General features: G+C 32.9%; 1 protein-coding gene across 1 annotated transcript; it reads right to left on the reverse strand.

Annotated features, from left to right (window-relative positions):
* Positions 1 to 184: 184 nt before the first annotated feature.
* Positions 185 to 11,707, reverse strand: LOC133324782 (beta-mannosidase-like). The gene is made up of 11 exons (XM_061533622.1): positions 11,578 to 11,707; positions 6,666 to 6,809; positions 6,085 to 6,589; positions 5,935 to 6,022; positions 5,694 to 5,868; positions 3,369 to 3,657; positions 2,990 to 3,300; positions 2,509 to 2,927; positions 916 to 1,122; positions 675 to 854; positions 185 to 610 (listed from the first exon to the last, which is right to left on the reverse strand). Exons 1-11 carry the CDS (start codon positions 11,705 to 11,707, stop codon positions 185 to 187), a joined length of 2,874 nt encoding a protein of 957 aa, XP_061389606.1.
* Positions 11,708 to 20,749: the final 9,042 nt, after the last annotated feature.

The following is a 20,749-nucleotide window of genomic DNA, read 5'->3' on the forward strand; positions in this document are numbered from 1 at the left end:
TTCATTTGCTTTTAATTACATTTATTTGACAAGAGATGATACAATAGAAAATATACATATGTAATAAATAATTATTTGTATGTTGTTTTCAATATTTGTTTATAAAGAATAAATAAAAATTCTGTTCTGTCCCAGTAAATAATACTCCCCAAATATATTTCTATATTTTGTTTTTTGCTCTCAATCATTCTGCCATCGTTACTTCAGATTCCATTTGTGTTGTTCGAGAAGTCGTTACGTTCACATCATCATCACCTTTTGCAGTTGTCATATTTTCCGTCGTCGAAGAAAAAGGACTTGGCGAAGATGAATATACAACTTCTGGGTTCGATGAGGAACTTGCATACATTTGATTTAAATGGAACACTTTGACATGTTCCTCTTTCAACGTTATACAATATTCATTTTTCAATTCAATTTCGGCGTGAACAATTTTTATTGGTTCGGTTAGAACAAAACCATTATCCGATAATTTATATTTATCAATATCGGGATGATAGAGTTCCAAATAGACAAAAACGGCTGGCTTCTTTACCGATATTATAAAACTATAATAGATGGTGCGAATTTTATTATTTTTATCCTGGCAATTGTCGGAGACGAATTGGATCTGTAAATGAGGGAGGAATTAATTATAATAAATACAGATTATATATTTTATTAATAAAACCTACATCCATTTGTGGATCAGTCATTCCCACCACCCGATGGAATTTCGTTGGGAACACATAAGTACTGGCCAGAGTTTTATGATATTTGGTCAGTTTAAATCTCAAAAAACTGTTGCTGATGGTAAAGATTTGATTGAAAACTTGTGATAGCTCCAAGTAGAGCTTATACATGCCATTGGTTGTCTAAAATATTAATAAGAAGTAATTACATGCTTGATTTGTGTGTGACATAATTTATACTTACCACAGATATTTCAATAGTATTGGATCGCCTGAAATATAATTCAGACCACAAATATGTTTGTATGGTAATATTGTACAGCTCTGGCTTTTCTATATCATCCACATATTCATCTTTGGTAACAGTGACATTGATTCGATCATTATTACTATCGATTAGAGCAGTAATCGAAATAGGAGCCATGAAATCTCTGGACCAATACCAAAGTAACTGAAATACGAAGAGTTAAATGAGTCTTGTTAGTCCTTTGAAAATTAATGATTAAAAAATCCACGCCTCAGATAGTCCTTTGAAAATGAATATTTAAAAAATCGACGTTTCAGATAGTCCTTTGAAAATGAATATTTAAAAAATCCACACCTCCGATAATCCTTTGAAAATTAATATTTAAAAAAGCCACGCCTCAGATAGTCCTTTGAAAATGAATATTTAAAAAATCCACGCCTCCGATAATCCTTTGAAAATTAAAACTCACGATCGGATATCGAAAACCAGTACCACTTTGGGTATATTCTACATATGTATCCTAACAGACGTCGCGTGTTTGTTAAATATCTATATCTGAACTGATTTCGGGGAAACTTGCAGAGACTAATTTATATCACTTCAGTACGTAGTGTCAATCGGCCTAGCTATGGATCTTTTCACGAAGCTTAGCAACATCATTCTAGACTTAATTCAGTACCCTATACCAAAATTCGTGCAAATCGAAAGATATATAGAGACTTTGGTGCACCATTTACCTAAAATCGGTCGAAAATATATATGGGAGCTATATCTAAATCTAAACCGATTTTCAAGAAATTTTACACACATCGTTCTAGACTTGATTCAGTACGCTATGCCAAATTTCATGCAAATCGAAACGTATATATAGGTACTTTGGTGCACCATTTACTTTAAATCGGACGAAAATATATATGGGAGCTATATCTAAATCTCTACCGATTTTCAGGAAACTTAACACACATCATTCGAGACCTAGTTAATTACGCTGTGCCAAATTTCGTGCAAAACGAAAGATATTTAGGGACTTTTCCGCCATTTACTTTAAATCGGACGAAAATATATATGGGAGCTATATCTAAATCTGGACCGATTTCCAGAAAACTTAACACACATCATTCTAGACATAATTAATTACGTTGTGCCAAATTTCGTGCAGATCGAAAGATATTTAGGGACTTTGGCGCACCATTTACCTTAAATCGGACGAAAATATATATAGGAGCTATATCTAAATCTGGATTTCCAGGAAACTTAGCACACGTCATTCTAGTATTAATTCAGTACGCTATGCCAAATTTCGTGTAAATCGAACGATATATAGGGACATTGGTACACCATTTACATTAAATCGGATGAATATAGTGACCTATGCCAAATTTCATCCAATTCGGATCATAAATGCGACCTGTACTTTGTTTACAATTTAACATGGACGGACAGACGGACGGACATATAATCGACTTAAAAAGTGATTCTAATATTTAAAAAATGTGTCTATCTCGTTTCCTTTTGCCTGTTACAAACATATGCACAAAAACGTAATACCCTGTACCACAGTGTGGTGAAGGGTATACAAAAACCCATTACCTTATAATTCCCAAAATAATCAATACTCGACCAGGTGGGCGCCACCCAAACATCATTCAGCTGCCAATACATAGCACCCATTGTCCTTTTGTGTGTACGTTCCGAACGAAACAAATCCGTTGCAGTTTTTACCGCCATTGCTTGGGTAATTTGACTTAGATATATGAATTTATCGATATTTTCTTCCCAATCCATTATTGGTAAACGGAAATGACGAGATATCATTTTAATTATGGGTCCAAATTCTTTTGGATCATGTTGCCGATGTGTAATAATATCAGCTAAATTATCCTCTTCTGATATGGTGCGATTCCATGATGCCATAATTGGTAGACTTTGAAAGCCGTATTCTGTTATGAAGCGGGCACGTGGATATATGTCCGGATCCCAGACATCCTTCTCATCATCCCAGAAATGAACTGCAGAAAAAATAAATTTGTTAGAAATTACACTATCTAATATTCGAATATGTTTCCCTCACCATCTCCATAATTTGGATTTTGTGGTTCTATGGACAAATCTTTTTTACTCTCCTCCACCCCCATAGAGGGCGTGGAAATCATTGGTCCTGCTCGTGGATTAAAATCATTGCGTGATATAACATTTAGCTCATGGCGTATTGTGCCCATAAACAATTGACGATATTCATCCTCCAAGCGCTCGGAGTCATCTCTCAGTTCGGTTTTATTTTTTGTCAAATACAATTCAATTTCATCGTTGGTCACAATCATGGCAAAGCTGGGATGGAATGCCAAACGTTTGGCATTTTGATACACCTCCAAGCGAACAGATCTGAAATATGATTTTTAATCAATTAATGCTTCTAATATTACAAAAAAAATCTCCGAAATTGAACGTACTCCACAAAATCTTTATTGGTCATGGGGTATGTGGCTCCCGAAAAGGCCATCTCTTGCCACACCAAAAGTCCATAATAATCAGTTAAATTATAGAAGGTGTCTGATTCATACAGACCACCACCCCAGACTCGAATCATATTCAAATGTGTTTCCTTGGCCGATTTTATAATATGTTCCATACTTGATTCCTTGGAGGAGTGCTCTGGTAGGATGTGAGAGGGCACATAGCTCGCGCCCTTAACAAAAATGGGTTGGTCATTGACTTTGAAATAGAAATTTCGGCCATAATCTGCAACAAAGGAAAGAAAATTATAATAGTAACCAGTAAGGAAAGTAGTAAAGACGGACGGGGCCGACTATATGATACCCTTCACCACTATGGGTATATTAAACAGGACTATTAACATGAAATTGGATGAAATAAAATACGTGATATTTATCTAAATGTGAATCTACCTAGATCTATCCATAAAGTATGTAAATCGACTTCAAACAAATATAAATAGGTCATCCGTTGGGCTATGTCTGTACATCTAGAAAACGCAACTACGTAATTCTATGCTCAATTTTGTAAGTTGTGCAAAATTTGATGTCAATCGTGCAAATCGAAAGATATATAGGGACTTTGGGGCACCATTTACATGAAATCGGACGAAACTATATATGGGAGCTATATCTAAATCAGGACCGATTTTCTGGAAACTTGGCAGACATCACTCTAGGCTTAATTCAGTACGTTATGCCAAATTTCGTGCAAATCGAAAGATATATAGGGACTTTGGTGCACCATTTACATGAAATCGGACGAAACTACATATGGGAGCTATATCTTAATCTGGACCGATTTTCGCGAAACTTAACACACACCATTCTAGACTCAATTCAGTACGTCATGCCAAATTTCGTGCAAATCGAAAGATATATAGCGACTTTGGTGCACCATTTACATGAAATCGAACGAATCTGTATATGGGAGCTATATCTAACTCTGGGCCGATTTACCCGAAACTTGGCAGACATCACTCTAGGCTAAATTCAGTACGTTATGCCAAATTTCGTGCACATCAAAAGATATATAGGGACTTTGGGGCATCATTTACATGAAATCGGACGAAACTATATATGGGAGGTATATCTAAATCTGAACCGATTTTCTCAAAACTTGGCAGACATCGTTCTAGGCTTAATTCAGTACGTTATGTCAAATTTCGTGCAAATCGAAGGATATATAGGGATTTTGGTGCACCATTTACATGAAATCGGACGAAACTATATATGGGAGCTATATCTTAATCTGAACCGATTTTCACGAAACTTGGCAGAAATAATTCTAGGCCCAAGCCAGTACGTTATGCCAAATTTGGTGCAAATCGAAAGATATATATGGATTTTGGTGCACCATTTACATGAAATCGGACGAAACTATATATGGGAGCTATATCTAAATCTGGACCGATTTTCACGAAACTTGGCAGACATTATTCTAGACCTAAATGAGCAGGCTGTACCAAATTTCGTGCAAATCGAAAAATATATAGGGACCGTTCACATGAAATCGGTTAAATATATATATGGGAGCTATATCTAAATCTGAACCGATTTTTCCCAATTTCAATAGGGTTCGTCCTTGGGCCGAATAAGTGACCTATGCCAAATTTCATCTAATTCGGATCATAAATACGACCTGTACTTTGTTTACAATTTAACATGGACAGACGGGCGGACGGACAGACGGACATGCATAAATCGACTCAGAAAGTGATTCTATGCATATTCTCAAAAGGAACCATGGGTCTAACTCGATTATTTTTGCCTGTTACAAACATATGCACAAAGACATAATACCCTGTACCACAGTGTGGTGAAGGGTATAAAAAGCGACGGTTCTTCAAAAATAATATATAAAAAAATCCAGTCCTTAAAACCCCACGTCTTGTTGGTCCTTGAAAATATAACATTAAAAAAAATGCAGTCATTAAAACCCCACGTTGGTCCTTGAAAATATAATATTTAAAAAAAATCCAGTCCTTAAAACCCCACGTCTTGTTGGTCCTTGAAAAATTATATTTAAAAAATTAATATTTAAAAAAATCCTCGCCTATAGCCTTTTGGTCCTTAAAAAATAATATTTAAAAAATCCTCGCCTATAGCCTTTTGGTCATTGAAAAAATAATATTTAAAAAATCCACGGCTATAGCCTTCTGGGCCTTTAAAAAAATAGTACTTAAAAATCCAAGCCTATAGCGTTGTTAGTCCTTGAAAAATAATAGTTATAGCCTTGTTGGTCCTTGAAAAGTAATATTTAAAATCCCACGGTATACTCACCATCTAAATCTTCCTCAAGTTCAATGGTACGAAATCCAATGTTAATAGTTTTTTGAGATTTTGTCTTGGATCGGAGGGTTGGTCCATTGATTTCCGTATAACATTTGGCCACAAGGTAAAGGGGGTATAATTTTTGTTCACCATAGCCATTGGGCCACCATAGATTTACTCTATCCTACATGAAATTAAAAAAAATAATAATACAATTAAATAAATATTTTCAATAACTCAAGTGCCTTACCTTGGGAATATGGACTTGGAATTCTATTTTGGGATTATTATAGAAAATCATGCGGCGGTCCAATGTCAATGGTTCATCCAGAAGTTCACTAGAAAAAATTAAAATTTATACAATATTTATTCTGCAGATTTCGGAATTATTTTAACCTACGCCGCTATAAATTTCAATTCGGCATAGAAATTCTGCCTAACACCGGTTGTCAAAAATACCCGAACATCCAGTGTCCAATGGGTGTCATTGCGACGTATAGCCACATCAACATCACGCATTATGGCCACTTCATAATATTCTAATTCCACTGGTTTCCATAGGCCCATAGATGGTGCTGCCAAATTCCATTCGCCACCAAAACTCATTTGCATTTTACGCACCATATTACGATGACATTCACCATTCTCCCGATTAGGGGGGCAATTTGGTGGCGCATTAATACCCTTAGACATTAGGTCATCGGCACGTTCCTTGGCCGCAACTATGGGCGATTTTATTTCAACTTCTAAAACATTTTCTGGTTGCAACAATGTCGTGATTTCATAGGAATAACGAACAAACATATTATCCGTTTTCCCGAGGATTTTATTATTCAAACGTATCGTGGAAACTGTATCAATCCCGTGGAAGGTGAGATTAAGTTTGGTATGAGCGTCAACATTCGCTGAAGGAGAGGAGGTTGGAAATTATGTATACTTGAAATTTAGTGAAATTTAGTGGAATTAAATTTGTTGACTTACCACTAAATGTTGTTGAAAACGTCCACGAGTCTTTGGCAATCCAACGGAGATCATCATCGTTTTTGGAATTCAATAGGTCACCATAGAGATCCTTCAGGGCAGTATATACTCCAATGGGCGCCTTTAGCCCAGTTAATGAGATAGCTAAGGAAATAGAAAATTTTTTTTTTTTTTTAAATCCACGCTTATAGCTGTGATAGTCCTTAAAAATATTCTTTAAAAAATCCACGCTTATAGCTGTGATAGTCCTTAAAAATATTCTTTAAAAAATCCACGCTTATAGCTGTGATAGTCCTTAAAAATATTCTTTAAAAAATCCACGCTTATAGCTGTGATAGTCCTTAAAAATATTCTTTAAAAAATCCACGCTTATAGCTGTGATAGTCCTTAAAAATATTCTTTAAAAAATCCACGCTTATAGCTGTGATAGTCCTTAAAAATATTCTTTAAAAAATCCACGCTTATAGCTGTGATAGTCCTTAAAAATATTCTTTAAAAAATCCACGCTTATAGCTGTGATAGTCCTTAAAAATATTCTTTAAAAAATCCACGCTTATAGCTGTGATAGTCCTTAAAAATATTCTTTAAAAAATCCACGCTTATAGCTGTGATAGTCCTTAAAAATATTCTTTAAAAAATCCACGCTTATAGCTGTGATAGTCCTTAAAAAATATTCTTTAAAAATCCAGGCTTATAGCTGTGATAGTCCTTAAAAAATATTCTTTAAAAAATCCACGCTTATAGCTGTGATAGTGCTTAAAAAATATTCTTTAAAAAATCCACGCTTATAGCTGTGATAGTCCTTAAAAAATATACATTTTTTAAAAATCCACGCTAATAGCTGTGATAGTCCTTAAAAAATATATATTTTTTAAAATCCACGTTAATAGCTGTGATAGTTCTTAAAATATATTTTTTTAAAAAATCCACGCTTATAGCTTTGATAGTCCTTAAAAAATCCACGCTTATATCTGTGATAGTCCGTAAAAAATAATATTTAAAAAATCCACGAGTATAGCTGTGATAGTCCCTAAAAGATATTCTTTAAAAATCCACGCTTATACCTGTGATAACCCTTAAAAATAATATGTGAAAAATGCACGCTTATAACTGCGATAGTCCTTAAAACATAATATTTAAAATATCCACGCATATAGCTGTGATAGTCCTTAGAACATAATATTTAAGAATCCACGCCTATAGCTGTGATAGTCATAAAAAAATAGTATTTAGAAATCCACAGTTCCTAAAAAAATAACATTTAAAAATATTCGGAAAAAATAATATTTCGTACTTAGGATCTATCCACATTTGTCCTACATTTTGCTTATCCCCTTTAAAATACCTTTATTTCTCAGACAGCCTCAACGTAATTTTTCTTGAGAACTCAATACTATTTGTGTAAATTAAATAAACAAATCACAATCAACAATTTATACGATATAAACAAAATACTGATAAACAATCGTACATTTTGCCAAAAGCAAAAAAATACGGAATGCTCTCAATTGTTATCGAAATATCTAATCATATTTTCTGTTTTTGTAGAAGAACGGTAGGCAAAATTGACGGCTGGGTTATCTTATCAGGACGTAGAACCACAACAGTTGTTATTAAACATTTTCAATTGTTCAATTGATTAGATAGACGACTACGGTTTTATTTTGGCTGGTGTCTGTATGTCATTGCAAATCAAAGAAGAATAGGAGCATTGCCTTGCAGGGAATGAGTGATTGATGTGGAATTTCACACAAAGTGTATAGAAAGTTTGGAACACATATTTTGATTTTAAAAATTACATTTAATATTTAGGAAACAAAGTTTTTATATAACAAGCATTCTCCTCCATAATTTGTATCAATGATTTTTAAAAGGCGCAATAAAACTATATAGTACTCCTTATATTATCTGGTTTGCTTTAAGCATATATTCAAATAAAGTATAATTTTCTCATATTTTTACAATTTCAGAATCCAAGGATTAAAATCATTAGTCAAAGCGGCACGACCCGAAACTGAACGTATGTTTTCGTAAGTGATCGATCATACATCATTGATACCACAAACAAAGTTCAAGGTAAGTCATTTTTCAAGAATGAAAAAAAGAAAACCGATATGATACCCTTCACCACTGTGGGTACATACAAGATATGCTCATATGTATAATATCCTGTAGATAGAACAGACATAGCACCTTTGGAGGACCATTGAAATTGAATTAGACGAAATTAAATTTAGACATTTGAGCTAAATGAAAACCACACATACCATTCATAAATCTATGAAAAATTACATGTCAATCGGACAGACTTGGGTTCTTTAGAGTACCATATGTATGGGAGCTTTATGTAAATCTGGACGTGTTTGAGCTACAGAGGTTTCCACCATGCTGCAGCACAGTGGGCTGTCCAGAATTTATCTCGATGGGAGAAACGAAAATACAGAGTGGTTATATCCAAATCTCAATATATTTACCAAATCAAATACACGTTATTCTAAGTTGAATTTGGTATGCTGTGCCGCAATTCTTCCCAATCCACTGTGGGCCAGAGATCCCCAGAGATAGAGGACGCTTCTGCAAGAAAAAATTAAAACCGAAACTACGGTCAATTCTTTTAAAAGTTGAATTAATCAAAATATTGTTGATCACTTTTCGCAAATCTATGGTCACACCGCGAAATCAGATTTTGAAAAAACATTAAAAATTAATCCTAAATGGCGGATCAATCTTAAGAATAGGGCTTAAAAATATGGCTCACCCTAATTAAATTTAAAATATTGGCAATTTAGTTGAAAAAAGTGATAAAAAACGGGGGATCCGTTTATATGTGGCCTACCCCGACGCTTAAGCTAATACTGATCTTTTTTTGTACGAATATTTCTCACCTACAGAGAATTTAAAATACTAAGTTACAGGCATATTAGTTAAAAACGCACAAAAAAATCCCCAAAAAAATGTTGAGGGGGTATGGTTAACCTTATCTGGCGGCTACCCCAAACAGTGTACCAACATTGATAATTTTTAGTAATACCAAATTACAGCCAATTTGATTGAATGTGAGACTAAAATCTTTCAATTTCAATGCCTCTTAAGTTTATGAGTGGTCGCAAAATTCTAGACTGGTGTTATAACCATTAAAATATCCTCTGGCAATGCTTGGTACTAGGGTTTGGAACGTTTTGGAAAAAATCATATTTATGAGTTTAAAAAAAAAAAAAATTATGATAATCTTCTAAATTTTGACTTTGACCTCATGTCATTGGTTAACCGCGACCCACAATGATGAAAAATTTTGCTGGTGGAAAGCTCAAAGTCACCAGATTTGAACACTTTTTCCTCTCTGCCTGATATAGACTTTGTGCCAAAAAATTGGATTCCTGGCCCATAGTTCGTACTCCAATTATCACTAGATGCGATTTTTTATTCTCGCAATATCTTACAAAAATGTTGCTAATGTTAGATGGTTTCCTCAAAGATGCGAAATCGATATTTTTTAACGTTTTAATGATCTATTCTGAATTTTACCCTAAAACCAAATATGTATTTCAATAAATTCAGTACACATTCTTTATTATGTAGAAACAAATTATTCAAAAAAATTAATTATTAAATTAAAATTAATTTGAAAGTTATTTTTTTCCATATTGATGTTCATGCTCAAAACAGTACGAAAGCGATGTCGTTTTTATAGCGATGTCTGGTTGTCAGTCATTTTTGCTAATGATCTCTCTCTATCTATCTTTTTACCACGACATTTCACATTTAATTTCACTCTTCGTCTGTGTTTTGTTTTGGTATCGTCCTCCGCCTCTCCTCCTACTTGGAGTTTGTTGTTTTTGCAACCATTTATTTGACTATTATTTCTGTTGCTAACAACTGCCAACTTTCCACACACTCTATTATGACAAGTTTTGAATTACGTTGTTTCTTTATTTCAATCATTTTTACCGACTTCTGAAATTGTGTTACAAATTTCGCATATGAATTTTTCAAATTATTTCGATATAATTAATAATTTCAATGCTCTGTTGTAGGGATTTAATTTGTCAATTGTTCAAAGAACAAACATTTTAAAAGTGGAAAACTCGTCAGTATAGAGAATCGTGAAGATTTCAGAACTTGATTCTTACTGGTTCATTTGTTTTATTCTTTATAAAAAATTAAGTTTCCATTTCTCCCAATGTGTTCACAATAATGAAGTTCTTGTTTGTTGATAAACAGTTCCATAGATAACTGTTGTTGTGTTTAATTGATAAGTGTGTGTATAGAGCATTACGCAGATATCTATTAATAACTCAATTTAATGTTTATAATTTTCTATAATTATATATATCACAGCACTTTTATACGTTCACGATTCCACCTGGTTTCAAAACCGACATATGTTTATCTTAATTAATTTTAATAAATTATTTTCATAAATAATTTATTACAAATATATTTCAATATTTAATTTTCCAATAAGAATTATTAATTCAATCTTATTAGAAATCGAAATTTATTGTTTATATTTTTTATTTCAATATCACCGAAATTTTTTTTTCTTGTATTATTCATTATTTTCTTTCAAAAAACAACTGGTGAAACTTTTTAGTTTTCTTTTTAACGGAAGTTTTAACTTAACAATTAAAATAAATTTTCCTCTTTAATTGACACTCTAAAAACCGATTTTATTGACATATGGTGCAGGTGTACGGTATCACATGACAGTTGCTGCCGAGTATTGTATTCTCTTCGCACATTGTTGACAATAATAATATATGATTTAATACCACCAGACAAATTTCCAATAATATTGGACACTTTAAAATAATTTATAAAACATTTATAAATTAGTATTAATTTATTTTATAGCAAAGGGGGTTTGACTTTCTACGGAAATATATATAGCCCACTGTCAACTGCAACTCACTTTTATTTTCATTAATCAAATTCCAATTGGTCAAACTGACCGTTTTCACTTTATCACATTTCACACGGGAATTTGAGAATATAACCAATAACAGCAACAACACGGCGTATGATTCACGATATTTCGGCATTATTATACTTATTTGATTGTTTTCTTAAATTTTTATTCAAATTTTCATTTTTGCAACTTATCTAATTTGATTCTACAAAACAAAGCTGTCAGACGGATTGGATTTTTTCCATCGATTGCTTATCTCTATTTTTAGGGTAGAATTTCTTTTTTGATTCAAGCACGTGCGATTTCGGGTACCGTTCGTTTACAGAGTTCGAGGAAAACTGTTCTCCGCTTTTTGTTTCGTTGAAGTTCTTTTCTCTGCAGAAGTTGTCTAAAATTTATTGATTATAACTTGTTTTATATTGACATATCGCTCATGAAGAGCTGATAATGACGAATTTATCAGCAGTCTTCAATCAGTTCCAATTTTTGTGTTATGTCGTAGCAATCGATTAGTGGTTATTATTGTTGTGAGTTATATTTTTGTTTTTGAAGGGGGTGAAATAAAATGCAATTATTGGCATGATATTAAGAGAACGGAGATACGAGAATATGGGTTATCTAGGAAAATTTTTGGGGACTAGCAATTTCTGCATAAAGTATTTTATTCGTTAGAGCAATGAAAAAAATCTGAAACATGTCGAAAATACGCGGTATTTTTGTATTGGAGCCTACTTCAAAACAGGGTGTTATATAGAACTTTTCTGCAAGAACCTGGAGTGCCAAACTTGTGCCACTTAGGTGGGAAAGGGCTTAAAAGTGCGGCCAAGGGCTTAAAAGTGCCGAATTTAAAGCGGGACCTTTAATAGGGAGCTTTGTCAAAACATGGACCTATATTGATCATTTTCTACAAAGATATATGCCAACCTAAAAAAAACCGAGATTACAAATTACAGCATTCGGTCGGAAAATGTGATACCGTTCTAAAGGAAAACGTGAACCGATATAAACCATACCAAATATCATAGGAGAGAAAATAGTGTTTGCAAAATTTCAAAACTCTATTTACATATTGAAATCTTACTCCAAATTTTAGAATTCTAACTCTATCGGTTCATCCAATATTCAAATTGTACCAAATTTAATAAGCATGTAAAAATAATCTTACTTCAAAATTGCAGGATTTAAGCTCTATTGGTTCACCTAAATCTAAATTGTATCAAATTTAAAAATTTTAGTACACATTTACAAAACTACCTACATATCCCGATCCTTCACCCCAACAGGAACCCTAACTCCAAATGTCAGGATTCAAAATGTTGGTGTCCCAGCTCTATCAGTTCACCTAAATCAAAATTGTACCTAATTGAGTACCATTTAGTACATATTAATCGAAATTTCCAAAACGTCCTACATACCCCAATCCTACACCCCAGCTGTGGTCTTAACTCCAAATTTCCGGATCCCAGCTCTATTTGTTTAATTAACATAGATTCCTACACACCTCAATCTACTCTCCAAAAGTAATTAAAGTAATTAAGTGTCCATAAGAACAACTTTCCAAAACTGCATCCATACCCCCAATCCTACACTACAACAATAATCTTATTTCCAAATTTCAGTGTTCCTGCTCTATCGGTTCACCTAAATTCAAATTAGTAGAAATTTCCAAAACTTCCTACATCCCAACAGTGATCCTAACACCAAATTTTAGGACTCCTGCTCTATTGGTTCAACTAAAATTCAAATTGTACTAAATTTTGTACACTTAAGTACGAATTTCCCAAAACACCTCTATTATACAATGCAGTAGTAAAAGTATTTCAAATTTTCAGTTTACCATTTAGTACATTTCGTACTCATAAGTACAAATATCGAAAACTACCAACATATCCCAATCCTACACTCCGATGGTAATATTAAATTCAGGATTCTAGTTCCATCTGTTCCTCCAAGTTCAAATTGTACCAAATTTTAGTAATTTTCGTATAAATGACTACACAGTTCCAAAATTACCACCTCGATCCTACTTCTCAACCTTGATTTGCACACCGAATTTGCAGTAAATTTTAGTAAATTTTCGGATACTTATAGTTCGAATTGCCAATAACACTTTGGTACATCTATAAACTCCCACAATGACCCTCAATGCAAATTTTCAGAGTTCTAGCTCCATCGGTTCGCCAAATACAAATGATGCCATATTCAGTAAGATTTTGTACTTTTCTTTTTTTTTTGTATGCGTTCGAATTTCCAAAAGCCTACTAAGAGTGATAGTGGGCTATATAAATTATATATTATATGTGGATGAAATCGGCTACTCTATTCGCTTCAAATAACATTTACAAATTGTTCAAATATTGACGCATTCTGGAGAAGGGAATGTAATTGGATATTCTTTTTACAAAAATTTGTAATGTTGACCCTTTTTGGGCTCATTTTCAAATTACATGAAATATTATAATGTGCAAATTTTGGATGAAATCGGTTACTTTTCTTTCGAGAGTTATCATGCGCACCAGTCAGTCATCTAGACTGACGGACGAACATTTGTAATTAACATAAATTTTGTATGAAAGAGATTTGGTCCAAATTAACCATAATGCTGAGGTACACTTTGAACTAGATTATTGAGTTTTCTCGTAACGATACTGTTGGAATATATGACCAATGTTTTATACATCGATAGGTACACTTTACTATCAGGTGGTAATATAATGAAATTTAAAATCGGTTGGGATCCTTATTTGGCGGGCTATGTTAAAAATTACATTGTAAATTGTCTGTCGTGAGGTCTCAATATTACATTCGAAGTACCAAATCACATACACTGCGGTTGGACAATTTTATATATTTGCACGAACATTGTACGCTCTGCAGCATGAAATGGACATTCCAAATAACTAAATTTGATCGATTTGGTGCGTTGTGCACTAATTCGTCCTAAGTGGACAAACTTTAGTTACTTGATGAAATTGGATGAAAATATATATGGAAGATATATCTAAACCGTCTTCAATCCAAGCGAACGGGAATAGGCTACTCCATTTGTACCATTTGCATAAAATCGGACAAAAATAAATGACGGAGCTATATTTACATCTGAACAAATTTCAACACAAAAATGTCGTGCAAATAGAACAGGGTTCATGGTGCACCATTTACATAAAATAGGACTAAAGTACAAATGTGAGCTATATTTAAATCTGAAACCCGGACTTCAACCTGCAGTATTTCCAAAGCACTGTGCAAAATTTTGTTTCAATCGGACAAACATTCACAGTATGGTGAAACATTTACGTAAAACAATATATAGGAGCTTTATCTAAATCTGAACCGATTCCAACAAAACTTTGCATACATCAATCCAGACCTAATATAGTACGCTGTGAAAAAGTTTATCTCAATCAGACAAATATTGACAGTATGGTGCACCATTTACATAAAATCGGACGGAACTATATATGGCAGCTATCTCTAAATCTGAACGGATTTCAACAAACAAATCCAAACTGAAACCAATCCAAATGAATGTATGCAATTTGGACCTAATTTAGTACTCTGTGTAAAATTGTTTCTCAATCGGACTAATATTGGCAGTATGGTGCTCCACTTACATAAAATCGAACAAACTATATATGGGAGCTATATCTAAATCTGAATCGATTTTCTCCAATTTCAATAGGCCAAATGAGTAGAAAAATGGACATCGATCTGTAAAGAAGTTGTTTAATTGTCAAGGTCTGGCATTGCTAAAATCTGGTAAATACGGAATGAACTATTAATGGAAATGGTTCGTAAGTGCCCATAGCTAAAAAAATTAATTACAATTTAATATTTTTATATAGAATACTTTGAGGCAAAATAAAATTTCTTTTATCGTTATATTGAACATACAACTCTCCGATTTTATCGAAGTGTAATCATTTTCTTTCAAACTCAGAGAGAAACTCTCCATACGGAAATTTATTGTTTACTTACTTATAACTGATTGTCAGCCTACATTATTGCTCGATGTTCTCACTCCTATCTGATAAATAGATAAAATATTATCTCCTTGCCAACCAGCTGTTATTGCCTATATATTGATAATTGGTAAATAACATAAATACATCGTTAATGCCAATAATTTCATTTAAGGCATTAATAAATAAACTAATTGGGTTATTGATAAATAAGATGGCTCCTACGTCATTAAATATATGTTTATTTAATAAAATATTACTTTTTTTGCAAATCGGAAGAAATATAGGGGCTTAGGCAAATTATATATCTATATCTAAATTTGAACCGATTTCAACAAATCTTTGTGTAATCCTTCAGTACCTAATTCAGTACTCTTTTATAGGGGATTTGTTGCGTGGTTCAATGTCCTTGGAAAACCCAAAATACCAAATTACATAAAATGACCCCGAATAAGGGGTGACCATACTATCTTCAAAACGCGAAATATACCAAGTCATAGACTCAAACTCAAAACGTTCTGCAGCTATATTCCCTATAACTGTTTCAATAGATGGGCAAATTCGTTGAACTTGTTCGCTGGTGAAGATTATAATTATATATTATACTCTTACCACATCACGTTTTAATAATATTTACCATTTACCTTGACTGAAGTGATACGTAACCTATGCAATTAAAGTTCAGGGACCTTCTATTTTTCACAATGTCAACATTCTGATGACACATATCGATTACTATATGTTACTTCATTCATTTAAATAAAACAAAGAAATATATTTTTTTATCAAGATTTATCACGATTTTATAATAATTCTGAAACAAAGAATAAACTATTCAATATAAAAAGTCAATGCATGCACATAGAGAAATTCAGTACGATCTGAAGTTTTCTATGTGATACAATAAAAAAAAGAATCAACATCAAAATGCTCAATAAACCCGTGCTCATCATTTTACTGCTGGCCAGTAGTATAGCCTGCCTTAATGCCGATGAAAATATCAAAGCCGTTGAAAGTGATGAGAAAAATATGACCGAATTACAACAATTAAAAAAGGAACAAAATCAATTGGGTGATACGGAATACACATATAAATGTACAGTGGGCCAGGGGAAAACTTGTGAGTGATTGTAAAAAAAATAAAAATCAAATTTCTTCGCATTAATAAATTTGTTATTTGTGTGTTTTAGACCGTGTCGGCTGTACCGGTAAGGATCGCACATTTTGGCAAACACCACATAATGTTGCCCTCACCTTAAGATGTCCACCGGCTGGAGTAGGAGCCACAATGGCTTATGTTGAAATTATTTTTACTGTCACAACGCAAAATGTTCACTGCATTGTTGAAGCTGGTGGTATTGGCATAAATTACATACAAATGCGTTTGGATATTTATGGAACCAAATTGTTGGATTATACAGCTCAATTCTTCACTTTTTAAAGTAATTTGAAATTTATAATAATTAATAAATCTATATATATATATATATGTATATTCTATTATATGTAATAATATAATTAATAAAAAATGATATACATTTAATATATAAACTTCCATGTGCGATACATATAAATAGTAAAGGGTTGGGAATAAATTAGAGTTCAGCAATCTGCATGTCGTATCAAATTATACTGTGGAACAAATTTAATGTTTTAACATATTATGAAAGAGTCGTGTTTTAATACCCTTCACCACACTGTGGTACATGATATTATGTCTTTGTGCATATGCTTGTAACAGGCAAAAATAATCGAGACAGACCCGTGGTTCCTTTTGAGAATATGCATAGAATCACTTTCTGAGTCGGTTTATGCATGTCCGTCCGTCTATCCGCATTAAATTGTAAACAAAGTACAGGTCGCATTTATGATCCGAATTGGATGAAATTTGACACAGCTCATTTGTTTGGCCCAAGGACGAACCCTATTGAAATTGGCAAAATCGGTTGAGATTTAGATGTACCAAAGTCCCTATATATCTTTCGATTTGCACGAAATATGGCATAGCGTACTGAATTAAGTCTAGAATGATGTGTGCAAAGTTTCGTGAAAATCGGATTTAGTTTTAATTATAGCTCCCATATATATTTTCATCCGGTTTAAGGAATTTGGTGCACCAAAGTCCGTATATATCTTTCGATTTGCACAAATTTTGCTGGTAAATCAATACCAATGCTTCTTAAGGTTTGAAACTTTGTATTTGAAGATTTAAAAGAGAAGAAACATAATTTTCAAAAAAATTGTGTAATTGTTTTTTGTAATTAAAGAGAAGTCCTTATTTTTGATGGCGGGCATGATAACTCCTCACTGGAACATCGGAATCCGAAAATTCCAACAGTGTTAGAAAGAGTACATGTCTGGCTCACGTATGACTTCGCTCTAAAATTAACAAAATGGCAGACCTTTGAATTTTTTTTTTTTTTTTTTTTTGTAAAATCGCGATTTTTGACCAAAAACCAAGTTAAAAAATAAGGAAGATCTTCACCGATTGGCTTTATCCTAGTTTTCATACGATAGCTATACGCTCACAGAGAAACGTGTAAAAAATCGATTGGGTTATTAGTTTTTGAGTTATCGTGCCCGCCATTCGCAAAAGAGAAAAACGCGTTTAATGTTTGAGAAGCCCTTTAGCCGTCACTTGATGCTGACACAATAAATCGGCTATATCTTCAAAAGTTCTTGCGATTTTCACTTGAAATTTTGTAGGGATTCGAATTAAATCAAAAAATTGTTTGACCCCATAAGTTGGTGATATTCAGCTAGGACCACCAACATAATCTAACGAATAAAAATAAATAAAATAGGACCACAAAACATGCACTAATACTATTATAATGTCGAATGTTGGGTGGGAAGTATTGGGCGTTTGACCGATATAATCAATTTTCAATACCAACAAATATTGCCAAGCCAATAATGATTTGAACAGACAGAGACAGCTAGGGCTGCCAGCCTAACTGAACTTGGCTGGATTGTCCAGCTTTTTGACGCTTGCCATTTTCAAGCTAAAATTTAATTTAGCTAATAATTAAAAAAGTGTCAGTCGGCGTAGTCGCTCTATAATTTGCGAACGTCTGCGGAATAAAACAGGTTTTATTATTCGCTTTATTATTTTTGATATATTTTTATCAACGAATTGATCATCTTTGAAGAGTTACCAGAAGAGGTTGCTCTATAGACTAAATCTTAGGATTAAATATATTTTTGGAAAAATATTACGATTTGCAAAGTTTGAATCCAATCAGACATTCCATTATCTTCACATCGGATTAACAAATGTTCAAAATATTTACGCTTTCTTGGGAACGTACCATAAGTAGTGGACCAACAAGTTTTGCTTTCAAGCTTCATATATGTGTATAAGGTATATATATTACATTGTGCAAAGTTTGGATGAAATCGCAACAGCCGGTCAGATAGATAGACAGACGGACGGACATTTGTAATTCGACTCGAAGTTGTCTGAAACGGATTTGGTCCAAAGAAACATAGGTCTAAAACCGAAATTTCTATGTGGCACATTTTTGCCGTATCAAAGTGTGTATACCCTCATTAACCATAAGGCTGAAGGTTATAATAAATATTATGGTCTAATTAAAAAATTAACCATTTATTCATTCATTAATAACTAGCTTATCCTATCCACGTAAAGGACCCATCTGATATGCTTTTTTCAAATTTGGCATTTTTGTTTCTTGTTGATGAATAAATTTGTCATTATAGACCCATGTTTTTGACATAACCTTCATATACGGGTCTCGCCCATTTTTTGAGTTTTAATGGTCCTTAACACATATCCCAACCGAAGCGACTCCGGCTGGATATAATAGTCCTTCACCATTGTAAATATGGAAAATAAATTCTTTCGAACAATAAAATACCACTTGTCAGAACATTTTTAATATTGGACCTGAAATATAGTCCCACCCTATGTAATTTTGTACTTCGACCACTCAGAAGTTTGAGGTATTTAAAATAGACACATCATGGTGGGCCAGACGATTGTAACATCATATTCACTTGTTCTTTTTTAACACAATAAAATAATCAAAATAATATTGCTTATATATTACACAACGCATATCATATGTTTCTTATCGATTACATATTGCATTACCAAAAAAAAAACACTTCCTTATTAATTTAAAATTATCAGATTACTTAAATCAAGATTTAAATCTATTTGATAAAGCCTACTGAACAATGTAATCCATTGTAAAGTATAAATACCCAAGTTGATTGTCACAAATCACACAGTTATCTTTCCGATATACATAATAAAATATTTAACGAAAATGTTCATCATAAATAAATCGCTTTTTATAATTATATTGGCCAGTGTAAGCTGCCTTTATGCCAATACAATAATTGAAGATGATCCAATACAAAGTATGGAATTACAACAACTATATGTTGAAGAAAATCTATTTGGTTGCAATTTATATACGTTCAAATGTTCGGTGGGTCTAAGGAAAACAGGTGAGTTTCTTTAAATATTGAATAAAATTATTTTATTAAATATAATTTATTTCGTTTATAGATCGCATTGCTTGCGCCAGTAGAGATCGTACAACATGGCCTCTGCCCCACGATGTTGAAATGACCTTTAAATGTCCCAATGCTGGAAGTGGTCCAACTATGGCATTTGTCGAAATCATTTTTACTGTTTCAAATCCGACTGTAAATTGTTTGGTTACTGCTGGGGGTATTGGCCAGGAATTCATTGAAATTTATTTAAATGCTGATGGTACCAGAGTGTTGGATTATACCGCGGAGTTTTTTGTCAATTAAAGTATTTTTGTAAATTTAAATTTATGACTATTAAGGAAAATACTATTTTTGCAATATTTTTTTTTCTTATTCTTCATAAGAAACACAATGTGCCAAAGCGATTTATTATTATAAAATCAAAGTCGAAGTAGTAGAATAATTAGTACTAATTTTTAAACTATGACCATATGGTCGATAGTTCATAAAACATTATTTGGAAAAATAGGACTTTGTTTTTGGTGGTCTGATTCCATGGTAGGTAAAATACTTTTCTTGAGAAACAATTGCAATTGTGTATTTCTGACCTAACTCATTAAGGACTTAAAAAATTATTTTACCTTAAAAAGGAATTAATTCGTGAACATTTTTGTGAGATGATTTTTTCACAACGTGGATTTTTAAAGTAACTTCGGGTAATGTGAACCATGCGTCTAATATGGACC

The sequence above is a fragment of the Musca vetustissima genome, unplaced genomic scaffold (assembly GCF_032173495.1).
Source record: "Musca vetustissima isolate MV318-11 ecotype Yass unplaced genomic scaffold, APGP_CSIRO_Mvet_v1 utg21476, whole genome shotgun sequence".
Lineage (NCBI taxonomy): Eukaryota > Metazoa > Arthropoda > Insecta > Diptera > Muscidae > Musca > Musca vetustissima.

What these genes read in the sequence shown, in the direction of transcription:
- LOC133324782 (XM_061533622.1), bottom strand. Translation starts at nt 11,707, where the DNA reads ATGCCGAAATATCGTGAATCATACGCCGTGTTGTTGCTGTTATTGGTT. An exon ending in TTTGATTAATGAAAATAAAA is followed by an intron (nt 6,810 to 11,577) that starts GTGAGTTGCAGT and finishes CTATTTCCTTAG; the next exon opens with CTATCTCATTAACTGGGCTA. An exon ending in AAATCCAAATTATGGAGATG is followed by an intron (nt 2,928 to 2,989) that starts GTGAGGGAAACA and finishes TTTTTTCTGCAG; the next exon opens with TTCATTTCTGGGATGATGAG.